General features: G+C 49.9%; 1 protein-coding gene across 10 annotated transcripts in view; it reads right to left on the minus strand.

The window, feature by feature from the left end:
* ACTN1 (actinin alpha 1) overlaps positions 1-18,342 on the minus strand; it is a 109,044-nt gene that overhangs the window by 38,909 nt on the left and 51,793 nt on the right. For all 10 annotated transcript variants that reach the window (XM_035260809.3, XM_078335233.1, XM_035260808.3 and 7 more), the window contains exons 2-3: positions 11,796-11,910; positions 7,112-7,231 (exon numbers count right to left, since the gene is read on the minus strand). In XM_035260809.3, the coding sequence (XP_035116700.3) occupies positions 7,112-7,231; positions 11,796-11,910 (235 nt within the window). The remainder of the gene's footprint in view (positions 1-7,111; positions 7,232-11,795; positions 11,911-18,342) is intronic.

Consider the following 18,342-nt stretch of genomic DNA (forward strand, 5'->3'; position numbering starts at 1 on the left):
AAGTGTCCACTTTGGACATGGAATAGGATGTGAAGAAGTGTTCACTTTGGACATGGAATAGGATGTGAAGAAGTGTCCACTTTGGACATGGAATAGGATGTGAAGAAGTGTTCACTTTGGACATGGAATAGGATGTGAAGAAGTATCCACTTTGGACATGGACTAGGATGTGAAGAAGTGTCCACTTTGGACATGGAATAGGATGTGAAGAAGTGTTCACTTTGGACATGGAATAGGATGTGAAGAAGTATCCACTTTGGACATGGAATAGGATGTAACTCTTCTTGCAAACAGGGAAGTAAAAATGCCCCTCTCAGAGCCCCAGACACCAGGGGGCACAGTCCCACATCCAGGGGTTTGGATGGGAGAGAAACAGAGCTGTAGCAGCACGCAACCCCTTTTGCAACCAAGCAACACAGCCAGCCAGCATGTTGCAGTGCACATCGTGGGGAGGCAGAACTACTCGTTAAGAATCAACTCATAGACCTGGCACAGTGGCTCAAGCCTGTATTCCCAACACTTTGAGAGGCCAAGACAGGTATACTGCTTGAACCCAGGCTTTCAAGACCAGCCTGGGCAACATGACAAAACCCCATCTCTACAAAAATACAAAAAGTAAACAACTGTGGTAGTGTGTGCCTACAGTCCCAGCTACTCAGGAGGCTGAAGTGGGAGGACTGCTTGAGACAAGGCAGAGGCTGCAGTGAGGTGTGATTGTGGCCCTGTACTCCATCCTGGGCAACAGAGTGAGACCCTCTCAAAAAAAAATGTCATCAGCTCATAAAGCTTTAATATTTTTAAAATCTAGTGGTTTAAAGAGTTCACCTAAATTCAAAAGACAAAAAGACTAAACTCTCAATAAATAGGCAAAAGACTATAATCATAAAACATGAAATGCAAACCACCGATTCATAAGAATGTTCAATCTCACTTGTAGTCAAAGAAATAAGATCATCTTCCCAGGTATTAGCAAAGTGAAAAAGCAAAGTTAAGCTGGGTGTGGCAGCTCACGCCTATAACCCTAGCACTTGGGTTGGCCAAGGCTGGAGGATCGCTTGAGCCCTGGAGTTCAAGGCCAGCCTGGAGACCTTGTCTCTACAAAACATAATGAAAAATTAGCCAGGTGCAGTGGTACACACCTGTAGTCCTAGCTTCTTGGGAGGCTGAGACAAGAGAACTGGGGACTGAGCCCTGGAGTTCAAGACCAGCCTGGAGACCTTGTCTCTACAAAACATAATGAAAAATTAGCCAGGTGCAGTGGTGCACACCTGTAGTCCTAGCTTCTCAGGAGGCTGAGGCAGGAGAACTGGGGACTGAGCTCAGGAGTTCAAGGTTGCAGTGAGCTGTGAAAGCACCGCTGCACTCTGACCTACGAAAAAGGCAAGACCCTATCTCCTAAAAACAAAAACAAAACCCAGAGCTGAACAACCACATACCTCAATGCCAGCAAGCCGACCACACTAGAAGTATAAGTTGGTTTAAAAAATAATAATAATAATTGCTGGGAAATTAATCAATTAATCTTCTGGGAAATAATTTGGCCACAAGGAGCACGCATTTTAAAGTTGCTCAACTTCTTGGCAGCAGAATTCTACCTCTAGGAATCTATCCCTAGCCAATGAAAGGAAATGCAGAGTAAGGTTCCTGTATGAATGCACTTGCTGCGAGGCTATTTATCACAGCCCGCACTGGAAACCAAGCAAATGTACACAGTACACAGAATGACCGAGTAAATCCCCAGACCCATCGCCTTCCGAGAAAACTTCCACAGCTTCCCACCTCACTGAGAGTCAAAGCTGGTGGCCAGCAAGGCCCTCATGGTCTGGTGCCTGAGCCTCTGGTCCTCTCTTCCTCCTTCTGCACCTCCTTCCCCCTGCTCGGGCCTCCCTGAAGCTGCCCCTCCCTAGATACCCACGTGGCTTGTCCTTGCCTCCTGCCAGTTTCGCTCACACACCCCTTCTCATGGACTCCTCCCTTGACCACCCAAGTTCCTCCTGCTTTGGTTTTCTCCATCTGACAGGTGTACACATGTATTTTCTCTTTCCCCTCTAGAATGTGAGCCCATGAGAGTAAGAATATTTCCTGTTTTGCATCACTGCTTCAGAGGCCAGTATAAAGCCTGGCACAGGGAAAGTCTTCCATCAGCAGCTGCTGAGTGAATGAATGAGTGAACAAACACTAACCACAAGCAGGGAAATGGGCAGAGCTAACACAGGCCTGCCATTGGGCTCCTGAGAACATGATGGCCCTCAGTTTCTTCCAGGGCAGGGCCCAGACGTGGGATGAAGTACGACAAGCAGATGATGAGGCCAGGCGCAGTAGCTCAAGCCTGTAACCCCGGCACTTTGGGAGGTCAAGGTAGAGCGGATCACTCAAGGTCAGGAGTTCAAGGCCAGCCTGGCCAACATGGCGAAACCCTGTCTCTACTAAAAATATGAAAATTAGGCAGATGTGGTAAAATATGCCTGTAATCCCACCTACTCAGGAGGCTGAGGCAGGAAAATCACTTGAATCTAGGAGGCAGAGGCTGCAGTGAGCTGAGATTGTGCCACTGCACTCCAGCCTGGGCAACAGTAAGACTTGTCTCAAAAACAAAACAAAACAAAACAAAACAAAAAAGACAATGAACGTAGCCATTAACAATTACAACATGAGCACTTAATGACTTAGAAAAATGTTTTAACATGGAGGGAAAAGCAGGTGAAAAAATTCCTAAACAGTGTTTCAAATATAAGGGAAAATTTTGTTAAGCCTAGAAAAATGCTCCAAGCGGTAATCCCATGGCTTGGCCTTCCTAGGGGTGGGGCTGCAATGCTAGCTCTCCTCTGGTCCCCACACTCTGTGACCGCCAAACTCCAGGGCCTCCCGCTGGCCCTGAGCTCAGTGCCTGCAGACCTGCCCTCCTGAAGCCCTTCCAGGACTGGGAGAGGCAGGTGGCTTCTTTTTGGAGTCTTGTCTACTTATTCCTCTTCTCCTTCCCCAGAAACCCCCCAGAGAATTTTGCTTATTGGATTCTCATTCACACCAAAGGCATAGTTTCACTCCTGAAAACACAGGCACCAAGCAGGAGCAGAGAGAGTAGGGTGTGCTTAATTAGCAGCCCGGGCACACCCAGCCACAGTTCCCACCTGACTCCCACCCCATCCACTCTCCTTCCCATTCCCCTGCATGGCAGGTCCTGTATTCGGGCCTCCGGCTTCTCAGTGTTTGCAGCAGGGATGCCCGGTCTCACAGGCAGCTTTATGTTGGGGGCTGCTTGGAAGACTGGGCCCAAAGGGAGGGTTCCAAGGCCTCAACTGGGCTTCATGGAAAAAACCTTGATGACAGATTAACACTGTCTGCCCTTCCTGGTTCACAGCAAGTATGAAGCTGCTCGCATCCGCTGTTTACTGAGAACCTGTTTCTCCCTCCTCCTCCCTCCAGGGACACTGTCATCTGCTCAGTATTCAGATGGCAGAATGAATACTGCAGAAATTCCATGCGACAGAAACTAGAACCCCAGGCGCCACCACCTCCCAGACCAGTGCTGTGGTACAGCACCCACTGTCCCTCCATCCTAAGGATACATGCTACCTCACTGAGACCACCTCCACGCTCACAGCATGCAAACCCTCAGGCTCTACCTACCCAAAGATCTTAAAATACAAAATCTTTTCGAGTTCTCTCCCCTAGTTAACTAAATTGCAACCACTCAACCAGGCCACATCCCAATTCCATGGAGTCCAGGCATTCTAGAACCGAATGTTGTAGGGAAGGCCCTCAGGAGCTGCTCTAACCTCTCCCTGATGTGTGGAAGTTCCCTGCCTCCAGCCCCCATGTGCACACCTTCAGGGAAAGGGAACTCATGACCTTCCCAGAGTGCTCTTTCCATTTCCCAAGGCTCTGCATGTTATCCAGAGCCAACCGACCCATGGGGTATCTCTTCTGGGCCTGGTTCTGCCCTTCAGAGTCAGCCAGAGGTCTTAGTCTTTGCACTGCATGATAATCCTTCAAAGACCTTGGCAGGGGGTGAGGAGGTGTGCCCTGCTGGGCCTGGTCTCCATGGCCACAGCCTTCAGCAGCCCAAGAGACCACCTGCAATGTGCCCTGGCTTGCTTCCGGGAGAGCTCATTTCAGGTGATCCACCCATTGCCTTTTATTTTATAACCTACATTAAGAAACTCCATTTCAATTTTAAAAGCTGGCAAAACACCATTTCAGCCTCATCTAGTTTCTTGGCTCAATAGAGCAGCCATCGTGGCATGATCTAGGTGCTCAGCCTGATGGGGGTGGATGATTTCAGACTTGAAAGCCACAGCTGAAAACACTGGCTCCTCAGGGCAGGGAGAAGGTAAAGAATATCTCATTTTAAAGGAGGGTTTTCGGCTGGGCACAGTGGTTCGTGCCTGTATTCCCAGCACTTTGGGAGGCCGAAGTGGGCAGATCACTTGAGGTCAGGAGTTCAAGACCAGCCTGGCCAACATGGGGAAAACCCGTCTCTACTAAAAAGATAAAAATAAGCCAGGTGTGGCGGCGCACACCTATAATCCCAGCTACTTGGGAGGCTGAAGCAGGAGAATCGCTTGAGCTTGGGAGGTGGAGATTACAGTGAGCCGAGATCACGCCACCGTACTCTAGTCTGGGCGATAAAGTGAAACCCTGTCTCAGAAAATAAAAAATCAAGGAGTCTTTGCAAAATCTTTAGAGAAGCTAGGCCTGTGTTAAAGGAAACGGGAAAACTGAGGCTGCCCAGGTGAATGGCCTTCCCAGCATAGCAGCGGCAGTGAGATGAGCATTCCCACTCCTCACCCTGGAGGCCAGCACAGCAGGGGCAGGCTTGATCTGCCATCTCGTTACTGAAGACAATTCCACGTGAAAGTTCTATCCTGGGTCCCCACCCGGGAGGCAGTGCTGCCGACAGTGACAGGAAAAGGGAGACCTCAGCTCTGGAGCCTGAACACCTGGGTTTAACCCTGGCTCTGCCCCACAGAAGCAGTCTGGTTCAGAACCTGGGCTCTGCCGATGACACTCTTCTACTCTAGCAACTTTCCCAAGCCTGAGTTCCATTAAGTGTAAAACGTGGCTAGTGATACCCATCCTATGAGCCCATCGTGAGAGTAGAAGGAGATGGCAGGTGTAAAGCATCCTGTCTAGCCAATACAAAGCTGGTACTGGGTGAGTGCTACTCTCTCCTGCCTTCCCCTTCCCTGCTCTCCTCCCCTTTCCTAGAGGCTTAAAAAAAAAAAAAGAAAGTTGTTTTAATTTAGTTGCCAAATATTTCTTTTCAAAAAATCTGGATTTTCTGGCTTCTTTAGAAAAACTGGTAGGTCTAGCAGCAATGGACCCACACAACAACTTGTGACATCCACATGGCCCCATCCCGCCAAGGACATGATTCTCCAGTTCGCCACAGTCCCTACCCACCCCTGCGCCACTTCACAAATTCTCTACACTTCCCTGCCTGAGTGGGCATCTGAGCCTGCACCAACCACGTGGGGGACTTTCTTTGGCTTCCCACACCTGCTTAGTTCTAATTTTTTCTGCCAAGTCTTGATTGCTCCCCAATAAAAGAAATTGTTCTTTTCTTATAAGGCAGAGAACATCCTCCTGATCACAAAGCAGAGTATACTGCTATAGGTAAGTCCTTTGAACATTTATTGAGCACCTAGTGTGTGCATCACGCTACTGGGAGCTGGGGCCACAGGATGTAGAAACCATGGTTTCTGCCTCTGAGAAGCTCGCAGCCAGTGGGAGAGATGCTAGAATCCACAAGGCGCTTCCCATGGCCACCTTGGGCACTGGCCTGAGTTCCAGATTAGGCAGAGGTAAGTGAAGTTTTCTGTAGAGAGCCTAGTAAGAAATGTTTCTGGCTCTGCGGGCCATATAAGCTCTGTAGCAACTACTCAACTCTGCCACTGCAGCATAAAAGCCACTGATGATACACTGACACAGTGTGCTGTGTTCCAGTATTTCCAAAAATCTGAGTCAGCTGGACTTAACGCCACACACTGCAGTTTGCTGAGCCTGTGTTAAAGTCCTCAATTTGCTGTATCAACATAATACCCCTCCATTTCTAGAAGAGAGGGGACTGTGAGCTTCGACCAGAGAGGAGACCTGCTCTGTGGACTTACCAGGAGCAAGACCCCTGCCCCTCCAAGGAAAGGCCACTCCCTGGGGGCATTTCTCTGGCGTCACGAAGACCTGCATTTGAGTTTTGCCTTTGCCACTTACGGCGGAACTTTGAGCAAGTAATGTAATCTCTTTAAGCATCTGTTTTCTTATTACAAAATGGGGAAAATTAATTATTAGAGCTACCTCACAGGGTTATCGTGAGGATTAAGTATATGCCACGGAGTGAGCAATCCGTTCTCACAGCCGCTGTGTGTCTTGAATGAATGAAAGAGAGTTGTTCATCTTTAGGTCTCCGGCATCATGCCGCAGGTGCCCCATCAATACTTGCTAAATCCATGGTCACAGGAATGAAGGGGCCTGGACAGAAGATTTTCTGCCCACTCTACATCACCCACTCTCAATTTTTCAGAGCCGCCACCATGCACACAAGAAATTACACTACCTTCCTTTAATCATTAAGAACATGCTAATATAGCTTTCTTTGGGAGTGTTTCTAAGTAAAAGTTAAAGAGTTAGGAAGCCACACTGCAGGGAAATGCTATTAAAAAACACGCCTTATAGACACTTCTGGACTTGAGTCTTCCCAGGGCCCCGGGGAGCCTCAGGGCGGCCTTCAGCCTCCACTGGCCTGCATCTGCACACCCTTTCCAGCCCACTCACAAATCCTCTGCTCCAGGCAGCACCATGCGGTCAGCTCTCCGGATGGGAGAGGTGGCATGCCACACACACAGGACTCCGCGGAGCAAGGACGTGGCTAAGCAGGTGCAGGCACAGGAACAGCAGTCTGAGTCCTTGGTGTTGGGCAGGGCTGAGACTAGAAGAAAAGTGCTGTTGCAATATGAGGCATCCACAGGCGACCAGATGGAGGTGTTGGGGGCCCCACTGCCCAATGCCCCCAAGCGGTGCATGCGCCCAGGAGGCGGTGCAAAAAAAGGCCAAGAGAACCAGGAGGGCAGAAAAAATCAGACTCCTGGGGCCACCAGAGGCAGGCCTTACTCACCTTCGGCTCCAATGGACACCAGCTTGACGCCTTTGCTTGCTATGAAATCCAGGGCCTTGTTGACATTGGAGATCTTGTGCACCCTCATCTTGCCTCGCTCTGGCTTGGCCAAGCGTTCGCCTGTTTGGATCATGAGGGAGGAAAAGGAAAGTAAGAGGCTGTGACCCAGGGGCCAGGGCTCCTCTTACTACACCCTCATCCAAGGCACAGCTTAGCTAGGCAGGAGTGTGTGCACGTTTACACATGTGTGCTGCCCACACGCCGCTCAGGTGCTGGAGAATGCCACCCTGGCAGGGGATGAGAGCGAGAATCTATGCTGCCTCTCCTTTCTTCCACTTCTCAGATCCAAATCTGCTTGCATCCACTCAGCATTTATTTATCAAGCCCCTAGTGCATGCCAGGGATTTGGCTGGGTGCTAGGAATAGGGGGGTGAACAAAATAGTTTCTTGCCTTTATGTAATTATAGTCCAGTAGGAGAGACAGACCTTAAATAGAGAAACACAAATAAATATAGACAACGAACAAACACAAAGAAAGATCCATGCTCTTCAAAAGAGGAGGAAGAGGAAGGAGGAATTGAGGTGTGGTCAGGAAAGGTCTGAGTCTCTGAGGCCAGGCAAAGACTGCAGGGAATGGTGATCAAGGCAGAAGGAACAGTACATGCAAAGGACCTAAACTCTTTCCAGCCTTCCCTTTGCCCTGGGAGGAGGGTATAGGTCACTCGAGTATTTCGGATGTCCCCGGTGTTTAAATGGAGTTGCCTATAGCAGCCTGTCCCCAATTGAGAACCACAGTTCTTGTCCTGTTACACCACCTCCTGTAGGCACCCAGGGCTCAGCGCCAGGTCAACCCTCCACCCCTACCTCCAGATTCCACATGAGAGCTTCTGCTGCTCAGGTTTCAAGCTCAGAACCTTCCAGAAAATAGAAGTAGAGGGCCGGGCTCTACTTCCCAAAATCCCAGCATTTTGGGAGGCTGAGGCAGGGGGATCACGAGGTCAGGAGTTCGAGATCAGCCTGGCCAATATGGTGAAACCCAATAACCCAGTCTCTACAAAAAATACAAAAATTATCCAGGCATGGTGGTATGTGCCTGTAATCCCAGCTACTAGGGAGGCTGAGGCAGGAGAATCGTTTGAACCCAAGGGGTGGAGTTTGCAGTGAGCCAAGATTGCACCACTGTACTCCAGTCTGGGCAACAGAGCAAGACTGTTTCAAAAAAAAAAAAAAAAAAAAGAGAGAGAGAAAGAAAGAAAACAAAATAGAGGTAGAGGAGCTGGCTCTCCAAATACCCCATTTTATCCCAGAACAAAGAGCATCCATGGACCTCCTGAAATGATCTAGAATTTTCTAAGTGTACCATGTGGCCATACCTAGGGAAGGCGTACATAACTTTCAGGGTCTCTAAAGAGTCAAGGACCCCAAAAGGCTGAGAACCAACATCGCAGAGCCTGGAACTCAGGCCCCTTGTGCCTGCCCTGATCTCCCAACCAGTCCCTCTGTCTCTCCAGCAGGCCAACAGTCTGGTTGTGAGGGCTCCAGGGACCCTCCCTGGGATTCTGGGCCAGGCCCACCCTGTCAGAGCAGCACCTCTCCAGGTGGCCTCCCAGCAGCCCGCTAGCTTCTGGAAGACAGCAGACTTCCTGCTACAGATGGGATCTGGCTGTCAGCTCCTAGCGAAGCACAGCTGTTTTTTAAATTAAATCAAGACTTTCCCCTCAGGGCCCACCCAAGGCTCTGGCTGCAGTCTAGCAAGGTACACCAGCATTTCCTGTCCAGGAGAGATGGCACAGGGGCTCCCTCCCCGCAGGATGGATGCAGGCAGCACCATGCCCTCCCTGGAAGGCTGCTCCTGCTACAACCCCAGCCCTTGGGGCCTGTCAGGCTAAGCGGAGCTCCCTAGCCATTCAGCAGCTGCGCACACTGGCTGGAACGGGACTTCTGCAAAAGACAGTGGAGGAGGCAAGGGTTAAACATGGGAGAATGGGAAAAGCTTCCAGGCCTGGGCCAGTGGCTCTTAAACATCAGTCAGCACAAAATCACCTGGAGAACTTGCTAAACTGTGGCTGCCCAGTCCCTTTCCCCTTTCACTAAGTTTGTGACTAGGAGGTCTGGGGTACAGTTTGGAAATCTGCATTTTGAAAAGCAATCCTGCTGATTCTGGTGTGGGTGGTCCAGGGACCACATTTCAAGAACGGCGTCTGTAGACAGCGTCCCTTCCTTCTCCTCATCCTGGGGCACCCTACCCATCTCCAAAGATGATCAGGAGAAAAGGTAACATTTCACAGAACAGATCTTCCAGCCCTGGGAAAGAGACATGTGACTTACAGAAGTACACAGGCTCCCCTGGGCATAGGTCAGACCCATGCAGCAGGAACACACTGAGTATCGTGTGGACAAGCCCAGCTCTGGGCACTCAGTCATTCTAATGCTCCCGGAGCACCACCTATGTGCCTGCCCCAAGAGCTCAGTGTGGAGCAGAGAAGAAAACAGCAAACCAAAAATGATTACACTTTGTGGTAAAAGACACAGCAGAGGAATTAATGGGGTATTACAGGTGCTGAGGAGCGGGGGTTAGGGGAGAGGCAGGGCACAGTCCACTCAGATTAGGCAAGCGGGGAGGGGTGAAGCCTTCTTGAGGGACACCCTCAAGCTGAGTTTTGAAGAATGATAAACAGTAAGGCCAGACTTGTTTACAATTGGGGAAGGCTGGTGGAGGAGGTACAAAGCAGGGACATTCTAAAAGGCAGTTAGAGGCCAGGTGCAGTGGTTTACGCCTGTAATCCCAGCACTTTGCGGGGTTGAGGCCTGAGCTGAGGCCAGGAGTTTGAGACCAGCCTGGACAACATGGTGGAACCTTATCTCAAAGAAACAAAGGAAAAAGAAAAGAAATAAAAATAAATAAAGGCAGTTAGAGGAAAATAGCATGGTGTGCTCCTCAAAAAATTAAACAGGGAATTCCCATGTGACCTAGCAATTTCACTTTGGGGAATATACAAAAAAAAATAACTGAAAGAGGGATTTTTAAAAATATTTTTTTGGACACCCATGTCCCAGCATTATTCACAAGAGCCAAAAGGTAGAAACAACCCAAGTGTCCACCCTCAGATGAATGAACAAAATGTGGGGAGCCATTAAATATTTGTAAGTCATACATACAATGGAATATGATTCAGCCCTACAAATGAAAGGGATAACAGGCTGGGCGAGGTGGGTCACGACTATAATCCCAATATTTTGGGAGGCCGAGGTGGGCAGATCACCTGAGATCAGGAGTTCGAGACCAGCCTGACCAACATGGTGAAACCCTGTTTCTACTAAAAATAGGAAAAAAAAGTTATTCAGGCATGGTGGCACATGAACATGCCTGTAAGCCCAGCTACTCGGGAGGCTGAGGCAGGGAGGCAGAGGCTGCAGTGAGCGGAGATCGAGCCATTGCACTCCAGCCTGGGCAGCAAGAGCAAAACTCCATCTCAAAAAAAAAAAAAAAAATTAATAAACAAAAACAAGGGCAGTTAGAGTTTGTGCAAAGGCACAGGGAACGAAAAGAGCATGTCATCTGGGGAGAACTACATGTCTCCCCTGGCAGAGGATCTGAAAGTCTGATACCTTTTTGGGAATAGTTAGAAACAAAGCAGGTGCCAGCTCATGCAGGATCCCTCAAGCTATGCTAAGGAATGTGAACTGCAGGCTCAGAGCCCTGGAGAGGCGCCGGGGGAGAGGGCTGTGAGCAGGGAACAGCGTGACCATATTTGGTGAGCCCTCTGGCTACAGCGACGGGGGTGGACTGCCAGCAGGAGCTGGGGCGAAGGCCTTTGTGGCATCATCTAGGTGAGAGTTCACACAGGCCACACTGACACCACAGCAGCAGGGGTTAAAAGGAGGATCGGGAAGAAGGAATCAGAATGAATAGAACATCAGTAACAAGTTAGAAAGAAGAGCTGTCTATGATCCCAGCTTGGGTGCAGGAGAACAAGACTCTGGGAGGGAAAAGAGGTTTGCTAGGGCAGGAGTGACAGAAGCACAGTTTTGGACATGCTGAGAGGATCGTGTGGGACATCAGGGTGGAGACGCCCAGCAAGGTTCGGTATTTGAGAGGCAGCTCGATAGGTCTAGGGCTCACTGGCATCAAGGCGAAGAGAAAGTGAAGACAGTAGCTATGATGGCCCAGTGTATCAACCGAGGCTAGACTCACAGGACTCCCACCCTTTAAGGGCTGGTGGCAGAAAGGCATTCATAAGCAGGCTGAGATGTGTATGCCAGGAGAGCTGTCCCTCTAGACCTCTGGACAAACCAGGGGCTAGGGAATGGCCTGGGTCACCTGGATACAGGTAGGTAGGTAGTAATGGAGCCAAGGTTTGGAGACAGTCACCCACAGTTAACATTATTGGCCACAGAATCCTGGTACTGGGGAGAAGGAACCTCAGTTCCTTCAAACTGCCCCCAACCTTTTTTTTTTTTTTTTTTAAACAAATGAGGATGCTGAAACAGAAAAGGCAAAGCAACTGGATGGCTGGCAGCAGAACCAGGACTCAGACCAAACCCAGGCTCCTAGTATGAATTCAAACATATCATCTCCAACCTGTTTCAAACAGAACCAGCTGTGCCCATGGGCAGAGCAGATGTCAAGGTGTCAGGCAGAGCCCACAGGCAGCACCTCGTCCTGGGCCAGGGTCCACCTCACCTGAGATGACCTCCAGCAGCAGCATGAGCTTCAGGCCATCCCGGAAGTCCTCTTCGATGTTCTCGATCTGTGTCCCTGCCTTCCGGAGGTGGGAGTTGCACCATGCCGTGAATGTCTGGGCAGAGAGAAGAAGGGCAAGTCATCAGGGGGCTGGTGTTGTCATCCTCATTGGACAAGTCATTTAACGGGGTTGGGGGGCTGGCAGTGGACACCCACTCAACAGAGCCTCAACACAGTTGTCCCACCATGGTCTCATTCACTGCATCAACCAAGTGCTGACCTCTCCACAGGGCAGCAGCCTAGGGGCTCTATACAGAGCCCGCTGCATGGGTGGGAGCCAGCAGGAGAGATGAAGCTGCAAATTTCCTTAACATCCACCTCCTAGCCCTCCCTCAAAGACATCATGCCCACCCACATTTGAAAATGCCACAATTCCATTCTTACAAGTTACCTCTTAGATTATAACACTTGGTTTCAATCTTCACAGTTTTAAGACAGAGTAACCCAGAAGTAATATATTAAGCCCTGTTGATACCTTAGGGTAAATTAGTGTATTAAATCCTTTCTTATTTGGCAGCCAACTAAGAGAAAGGAGTAATAAGTTTCACTGAGGGCAGAATTTAGACACAGGGTGTCAGGACAAGGGGGAAGAAGAGTAAGCACCCCAGTGTCTATCTGTGTGTGTTTTAGGTGGGGATAGGGGCACCTTAAGCTGCAAAAGCATGAGGAGTTCCAGAAAGGGAATGTAAGAAGGTTAAATCAAAGACGATCAGCTTCATAGTTACTTCTCTGTTAAGCAGATCATGATCAGGTGAGGCAGCAACCAAGCCACCCTGTGCCAACAGCACCACCTGGTGGCTCAAACAGGAACAGGGTGTCTCAACAAACAGGAGAAACAAAAGCATGCATCTCAATTTCGCACGTCTATCTAAAACCGTGTCTCTCCCCAGCTGTCACAGTCTGTGGCAATCAGAGAGAAGGGCTCCCTTGCTTTAGATTTAAACCATTCATTGGCAACTCTTGACTTCTCTGCACCAAATAGCACTACCAATTACATGAGGCTTACCCAACACCAGAGCCATTCAGCTCTCTTCCCACCTGCCCTGCAAAGTTCAAAGGGTGGGCAGTATATCATTCATGTGATAGTAGGAGCCACACTAGAAATACTCTTCCTCCTAGGGAGGGTCAGAGCCTCATGATCCATACCACCCCTTCCTCCTGCCTTGGGGAACTCCAAAGTGAAGTGGCAATGAGTGGTCAGGAAGAGGGAAGAACATTACACCAGTCAGTATGGGGGAAAAGAAATGCCTGCTTAGATTTAGAAGCAAACGTTGTAGAGCCTGGGAGCAAGAAAGGGATGGAAGCTATCACTCCACACAGGTGGGGAGAAAGGAACAGCATTATGAGAGCCCGTGACTTTGGGCTTAATCTTTCAATCATGTCTCATTAGTAACTTACCAATACAGAATACTTCTCTCCCTGCAAACATATCTCCACTCTGCAGGCCAGCCTACTCCCATGATGAAGAGAAAAGGGATATTGTGCTACCTCGGAGCTTTGGGAAGACTGGCACACAGATTGGGGGTGGACAGGGGAATACAATGACGTCCAATGTCCTCTCTATCTTGCTTGGCTAACTCTCTTATCTTTCAAGATTGGGTAGAGATATCACCTCCTCCAGGGAGCCTTCCTGATGAACACACCCACAGCACCCTGCATTTACCCATTATTGCCTAGCCACTTGTCAGCTCCACACCTGGGAGCTCCAGGAGGTAGAAACTCAATGTTCACCTTTATATCCCAGAGACCCAGGGCACAGAGTAAGGGACATAGCATTGAGCTAAAGAGCCAAAATCCCTGCCTCTGAGCAGCAGACATTCTAGTGGGTGTTAAGAATTGGGCAGCCGGTGAAGGCAAAGGGGGGAACTGGATGCAAAGCTGAGAGAGTCCTGGGAGATCCAACTGCACCTTGTGGGTAGGGCTGAATGCTCTCCAGACAGGGGGTGATGGGACAAACAGTGCTCTTAGGGACCCTCTGGACCCAGAAGACAACTCAGAGGAAAGTGGACGCAGCAGGGGAGGGAAGCATATATACAGTGCATCCTTCCTCCAGCACTGGCACTGCAGGAGGTGAGAGGGCCTTTAGCTTTTATCCTTATTTTCTTTTAACTTCTTTTTTAATGGTAGAAAAAATATTAAAGGATTTTTAACTCTTTAAAACAAATATAGTTCATTTTGGTTTTGCACATTCTCTCCCAGCTATCATCTGTCCACACTGTGGTTCTCCCTGGAGTCTTCACATCGCGCATTCACCCTGAGGTGGGCGGTCTTTTCTCATTCATCACCATCTTGGCCCTCCCCAGCACCCACTCCCAGGCCCACAGCGCTGAACCTTCAGCCTAAGGTTTTCTACTCCCTCGAGGGGAATCATGTCAGCCCCAGCAATTTAAAGGGACGCTTTCAGGTCCCCATGTGGCCTGAAATACCTAGGGTTCCAGCAGGCACTGCCCTGTGCCTGCCCAGCTGAGGGCTGTAAATTCTCACTGTTTACTACCCAGTTGTGGAGGGGGTTGGGATGAGAGAAAGGAGGAAGAGGCTGCTGTTGTAAAAAGACACTGCTTTTGAAAGAGGAAAAGCACTGTTGAAAGCAGCCAGCTCCCTTTCCTGGGGAAGCCAGGCTTAGCCCTGGGAAACAAACACACCTGTGTTTGCTCGGGTCTCCTGGACAAAGCCCCGGAACACAGCTTTTCTAAAACCCCCAGTCCCCAGAGGTCCCACAGATTACTGCCTTGAAGGGGGCTCTGAGCACCTCTCAAACTGGAAAGTTTCCCCAACAGGCAGCACCCACCGGAAAGTTTAGGCAAGAGGAGGAAATAGTGGCAGTAAGTCTGTGATTAACACACGCACTTTGGGACGTCTCAGCTGGGTTCAGTTCTCAGATCCACCATTTACTGGCTGTGTGACCTTCAGATTAACCTTCCTAAACTTCAGCTCTCTTCGAAGTAAAACAGGGAGAGTAACAGCACTTCATCAAAGTTAAAAAGATTAACTCGAAAATATCCATAAAGAACTTGCCATTTAGTTCAGTGAACAGTGAACAGTGTGCACTGAAATGCTCAGTGAACAGTGGGGAGGAGGAAGAGGACTAGCTCTCCGAATTGTTCCCAGGGCCAGGTATCAGAGGACTCACTCCTCTGCGCTCCCACCCCACGTCCTCTCCCTGCCCCCAGCCACCAAACTCTCCTGTTGTAGGTCCCACTCCTCCACACGATGTACTGTTTCCAAGATGACAACATGCAAGCTCTTTTTTTATTTTTTTTTGAGACAGAGTCTCTGTCACCCAGGATGGAGTGCAGTGATGTAATCTCAGCTCACTGCAAACTCCACCTCCTAGATTCAGGCCATTCTCCTGCCTCAGCCTCCAGAGTAGCTGGGACTACCTGTGCATGCCACCACATCCAGCTAATTTTTTGTACTTTTAGTAGCGATGAGGTTTCACCACGTTAGCCAGGATGGTCTTGATCTCCTGACCTCGTGATCCTCCCGCCTGGGCCTCCCAAAGTGCTGGGATTACAGGCATGAGCCACTGCACCTAGCCCCGAGCTCTTTTTTGAACCAGTGCTAGTGTATTCATGGGAGAGGGCTAAAACTGTGGCATGGGTGCAGAAAACCAGGGATTTCCACAGTGACCTCGTGCACCGCCACAGAGGAGGTCTGACGATTGAACGCACACCATACAACTATATCCTCTCCTCCAGCCCTGGGCTGCCTTGGTCTTGAGGCTCAAGCTCCGGTATGAGGGGGCGGCATCTGCTCCTTAGCAGTGCTCCACGGGTCCAGCAAGGAGGAAAAGGCCAAAGCCACAGGAGAGGCCCACGCTAGAGAACCACAGCCCCAAGACCTCCAGCCTTGACGCCCAGCTAGGTGGACAGTGCTTCCCCTGCAGGTTTATGGCCCAGTCCACATTCAAACAAAGGGTACGGGGCCATTTTCCTGCCTCAGCCCTACCAGGCCCTACCCTACCTGACCTCCCCTCACCCCAAGAGCCATCTTCAAGTCACCTCCTTGGGCCATGCCCAGGCTCACAGCCTGCAAAGGAGAACTGGGACGGCAGTCTTCAGTGGAGCTGCTCCATTCCAGAAATGGCTTCAGGGATGCCGAGAGGTCCCAGGAAAGGTCTTGGGACCAAGGACCACATTGGGACGTTCCTGCAGAGCAGCAGCAACGGCCTCCTCCCTCTCAGCAGCCCTATCTGCATTCCACCTGCCCCTGCCCTGCACAGCCTCACAGAGCCCAGAACAGAGGGAGGGGCCGCAAAACAGCCTGGACCCCTGCTCAGCCTCTCATGGACCTTGAAGCCGCTACCCATGTCTAATGCAGTTTAAAGGTGGTTTCAGGAGGTGGAGTGTCCAGCCCTGTAGTTCAGGGTTGTAAAGAGGGCCCTGGCCATGCTCCAACAGAGGGGCCCCAGGCCAGGCTAGCAGCCATGGAGCTGGCCATGGTAACCTGCAGCACAGGTCTCACAGCCCTGCTCTCACGGATTCCGCTAACATCTTTCCAGCATATCTTTCCCAAGTATCAAGTTGATATGCTTCCTTTAAAATGTGTTGGAAAGGAATATGGCTTTTGAGAATGTGCCTTCCCTGCCCCCCAGCTCAGACACACTGCACTGTGACTTTAGCCACATAGGTCTCTTTGAGCCTCAGTTTTCACATCTGTAAAACGGGGGACAATAGCATCTCCCAGGCATGACTGAGAGGAAGTTCCCTTATTCAGTAAATGATATTAACACAGGAATGTTGGTGATTCAGGTGGATAATACAGTATCGATGTGTCTGAAATATAGTAAGTGTGCACAAAGTGGTGGTGCCTACCATCATCACTGCCTAAATTTTAGATTCTAAAAGGATGTCTAAATTGTCGCACTCAGCCAGGATCTGCAGTATGGAAGATTACCCCAGAAGCACGAGTTAGGGGATGAGCTTTTACAGTCAAGCATTCTTCATCCCCTTGGTCATGGTGGGAGGGAGACGTAAACACAGACCCTGAAGCAGGAGGGTCATGGGATTTGCTGGGATCACGCCGCAGGCAAGTATCCATGGGAATGCAAGGATTTAGTCACTCTAAAGAAGACACTGCAAATCCAGGCCTATCAACTTCCAGCAAGTGGTCAACTCTGGACAAATGACCTGACGTGCCTCTGCCTTAAGGCACCATCTGTGAAATGGGGGTAGTAACAGTACCTACCCAGGGGATTACTGGAGGAGTCAATGAGACAGTCCACTTAAAACACTGAAAATGTTACAGCACCTGCAATAATTATCCATTGCTACTATTGCCCCCACAATTAAGGGTATAATTATTATAAGTTTATGCTGTTAACACACCTCATAAAGGACTGTTAGAACTACAAGAGGTGTTAGGCACCACCCAACTCAAACCTTGACTTTACAACTAAGGCCACACACCAGAGAGGATGAGCGGCTGTCCCCAGGCCACACAGCTGGGTATATTCACAACCCAACTTCCCACCTCCTCCACCTGCTCACGCTTTCTGCTCCACCCGAATGACGTGGATTTCAGGTGCAGGTGTGGGTGGGTGCTGAAAGGGAGCAGCAGAACCAAGGCTGAGATTCTCAACAGCCAAACAGGTGAGCTGAATCTCATGGGGTGTCACTGAAAATGGGTCACTATGAAGTGAAAATAACAACCAGATGAAATTCAGGGGACTGCAGCCAGCATAGGCACAGAGTCCGAGTTGATGTAACATCAGCAGAGCTGGCAGAAAATGGGCAGCCTCTCTGGGGCAGCCTGGCAGAGAGAGATTGAGAGAGGCAGAGCCCAGCTGTCAAGTGGCAAGAATGATCATTCTAGATGGTAAGCAGACCAGACAGCCCTTTGGGGGAAACTTCGGGAACTGGGGCTCTTTGACCAGGAGAAGAGATGAGATGGCCGAGGGATTCACTTCAAATATCTAAAGACTCTCCCATGAATTAGTGAAGAAACTTGCTGGATACAGACCCGGCAGAACAGGCCAGTGGTGCGGAATGGCGAGGAATGTGGATCCTAGAGCGAGACGGACCTAGATCCAGTGAGTGACCTTGTGCAGGTGACCTGGCTTCTCCAAGCCTCCATCTCCAGGTCTGTAGAATGGGGATAATAATAGAACCTACCTCACAGGGTGGCGAAGATCGTTGCAGCAACGCGTGAAAAATGCTAAACACCATCACCCACACATAAGGCTCCATAAATGGGAGCTACTATTATTAGAATTAAGGACAGAAAGTTTCAGGGAACATTAGAGTTCAACATAATAAAGAACAGACCACAAGCTGGCTGTACAGTGTGCCACCTGCTGCTGAGGCAGGGCTCGGCAAGGGCACTGGGAAGGGATTCCAGCAGCCCCTCTGGCTGAGCTAAGGAAGGCCCCTTATCATTCTGACTCTATGAGAGCCCGAGCAGCCCTTGAAAGGCAGCCCTTGAAAATGTTGGTTTAGAGGACATTTTTTTTTTTTTTTGCCTCCCGAGTAGCTGGGACTAAAGGTGC

This window comes from Callithrix jacchus, chromosome 8 (assembly GCF_049354715.1).
Source record: "Callithrix jacchus isolate 240 chromosome 8, calJac240_pri, whole genome shotgun sequence".
NCBI classification, from domain to species: domain Eukaryota; kingdom Metazoa; phylum Chordata; class Mammalia; order Primates; family Cebidae; genus Callithrix; species Callithrix jacchus.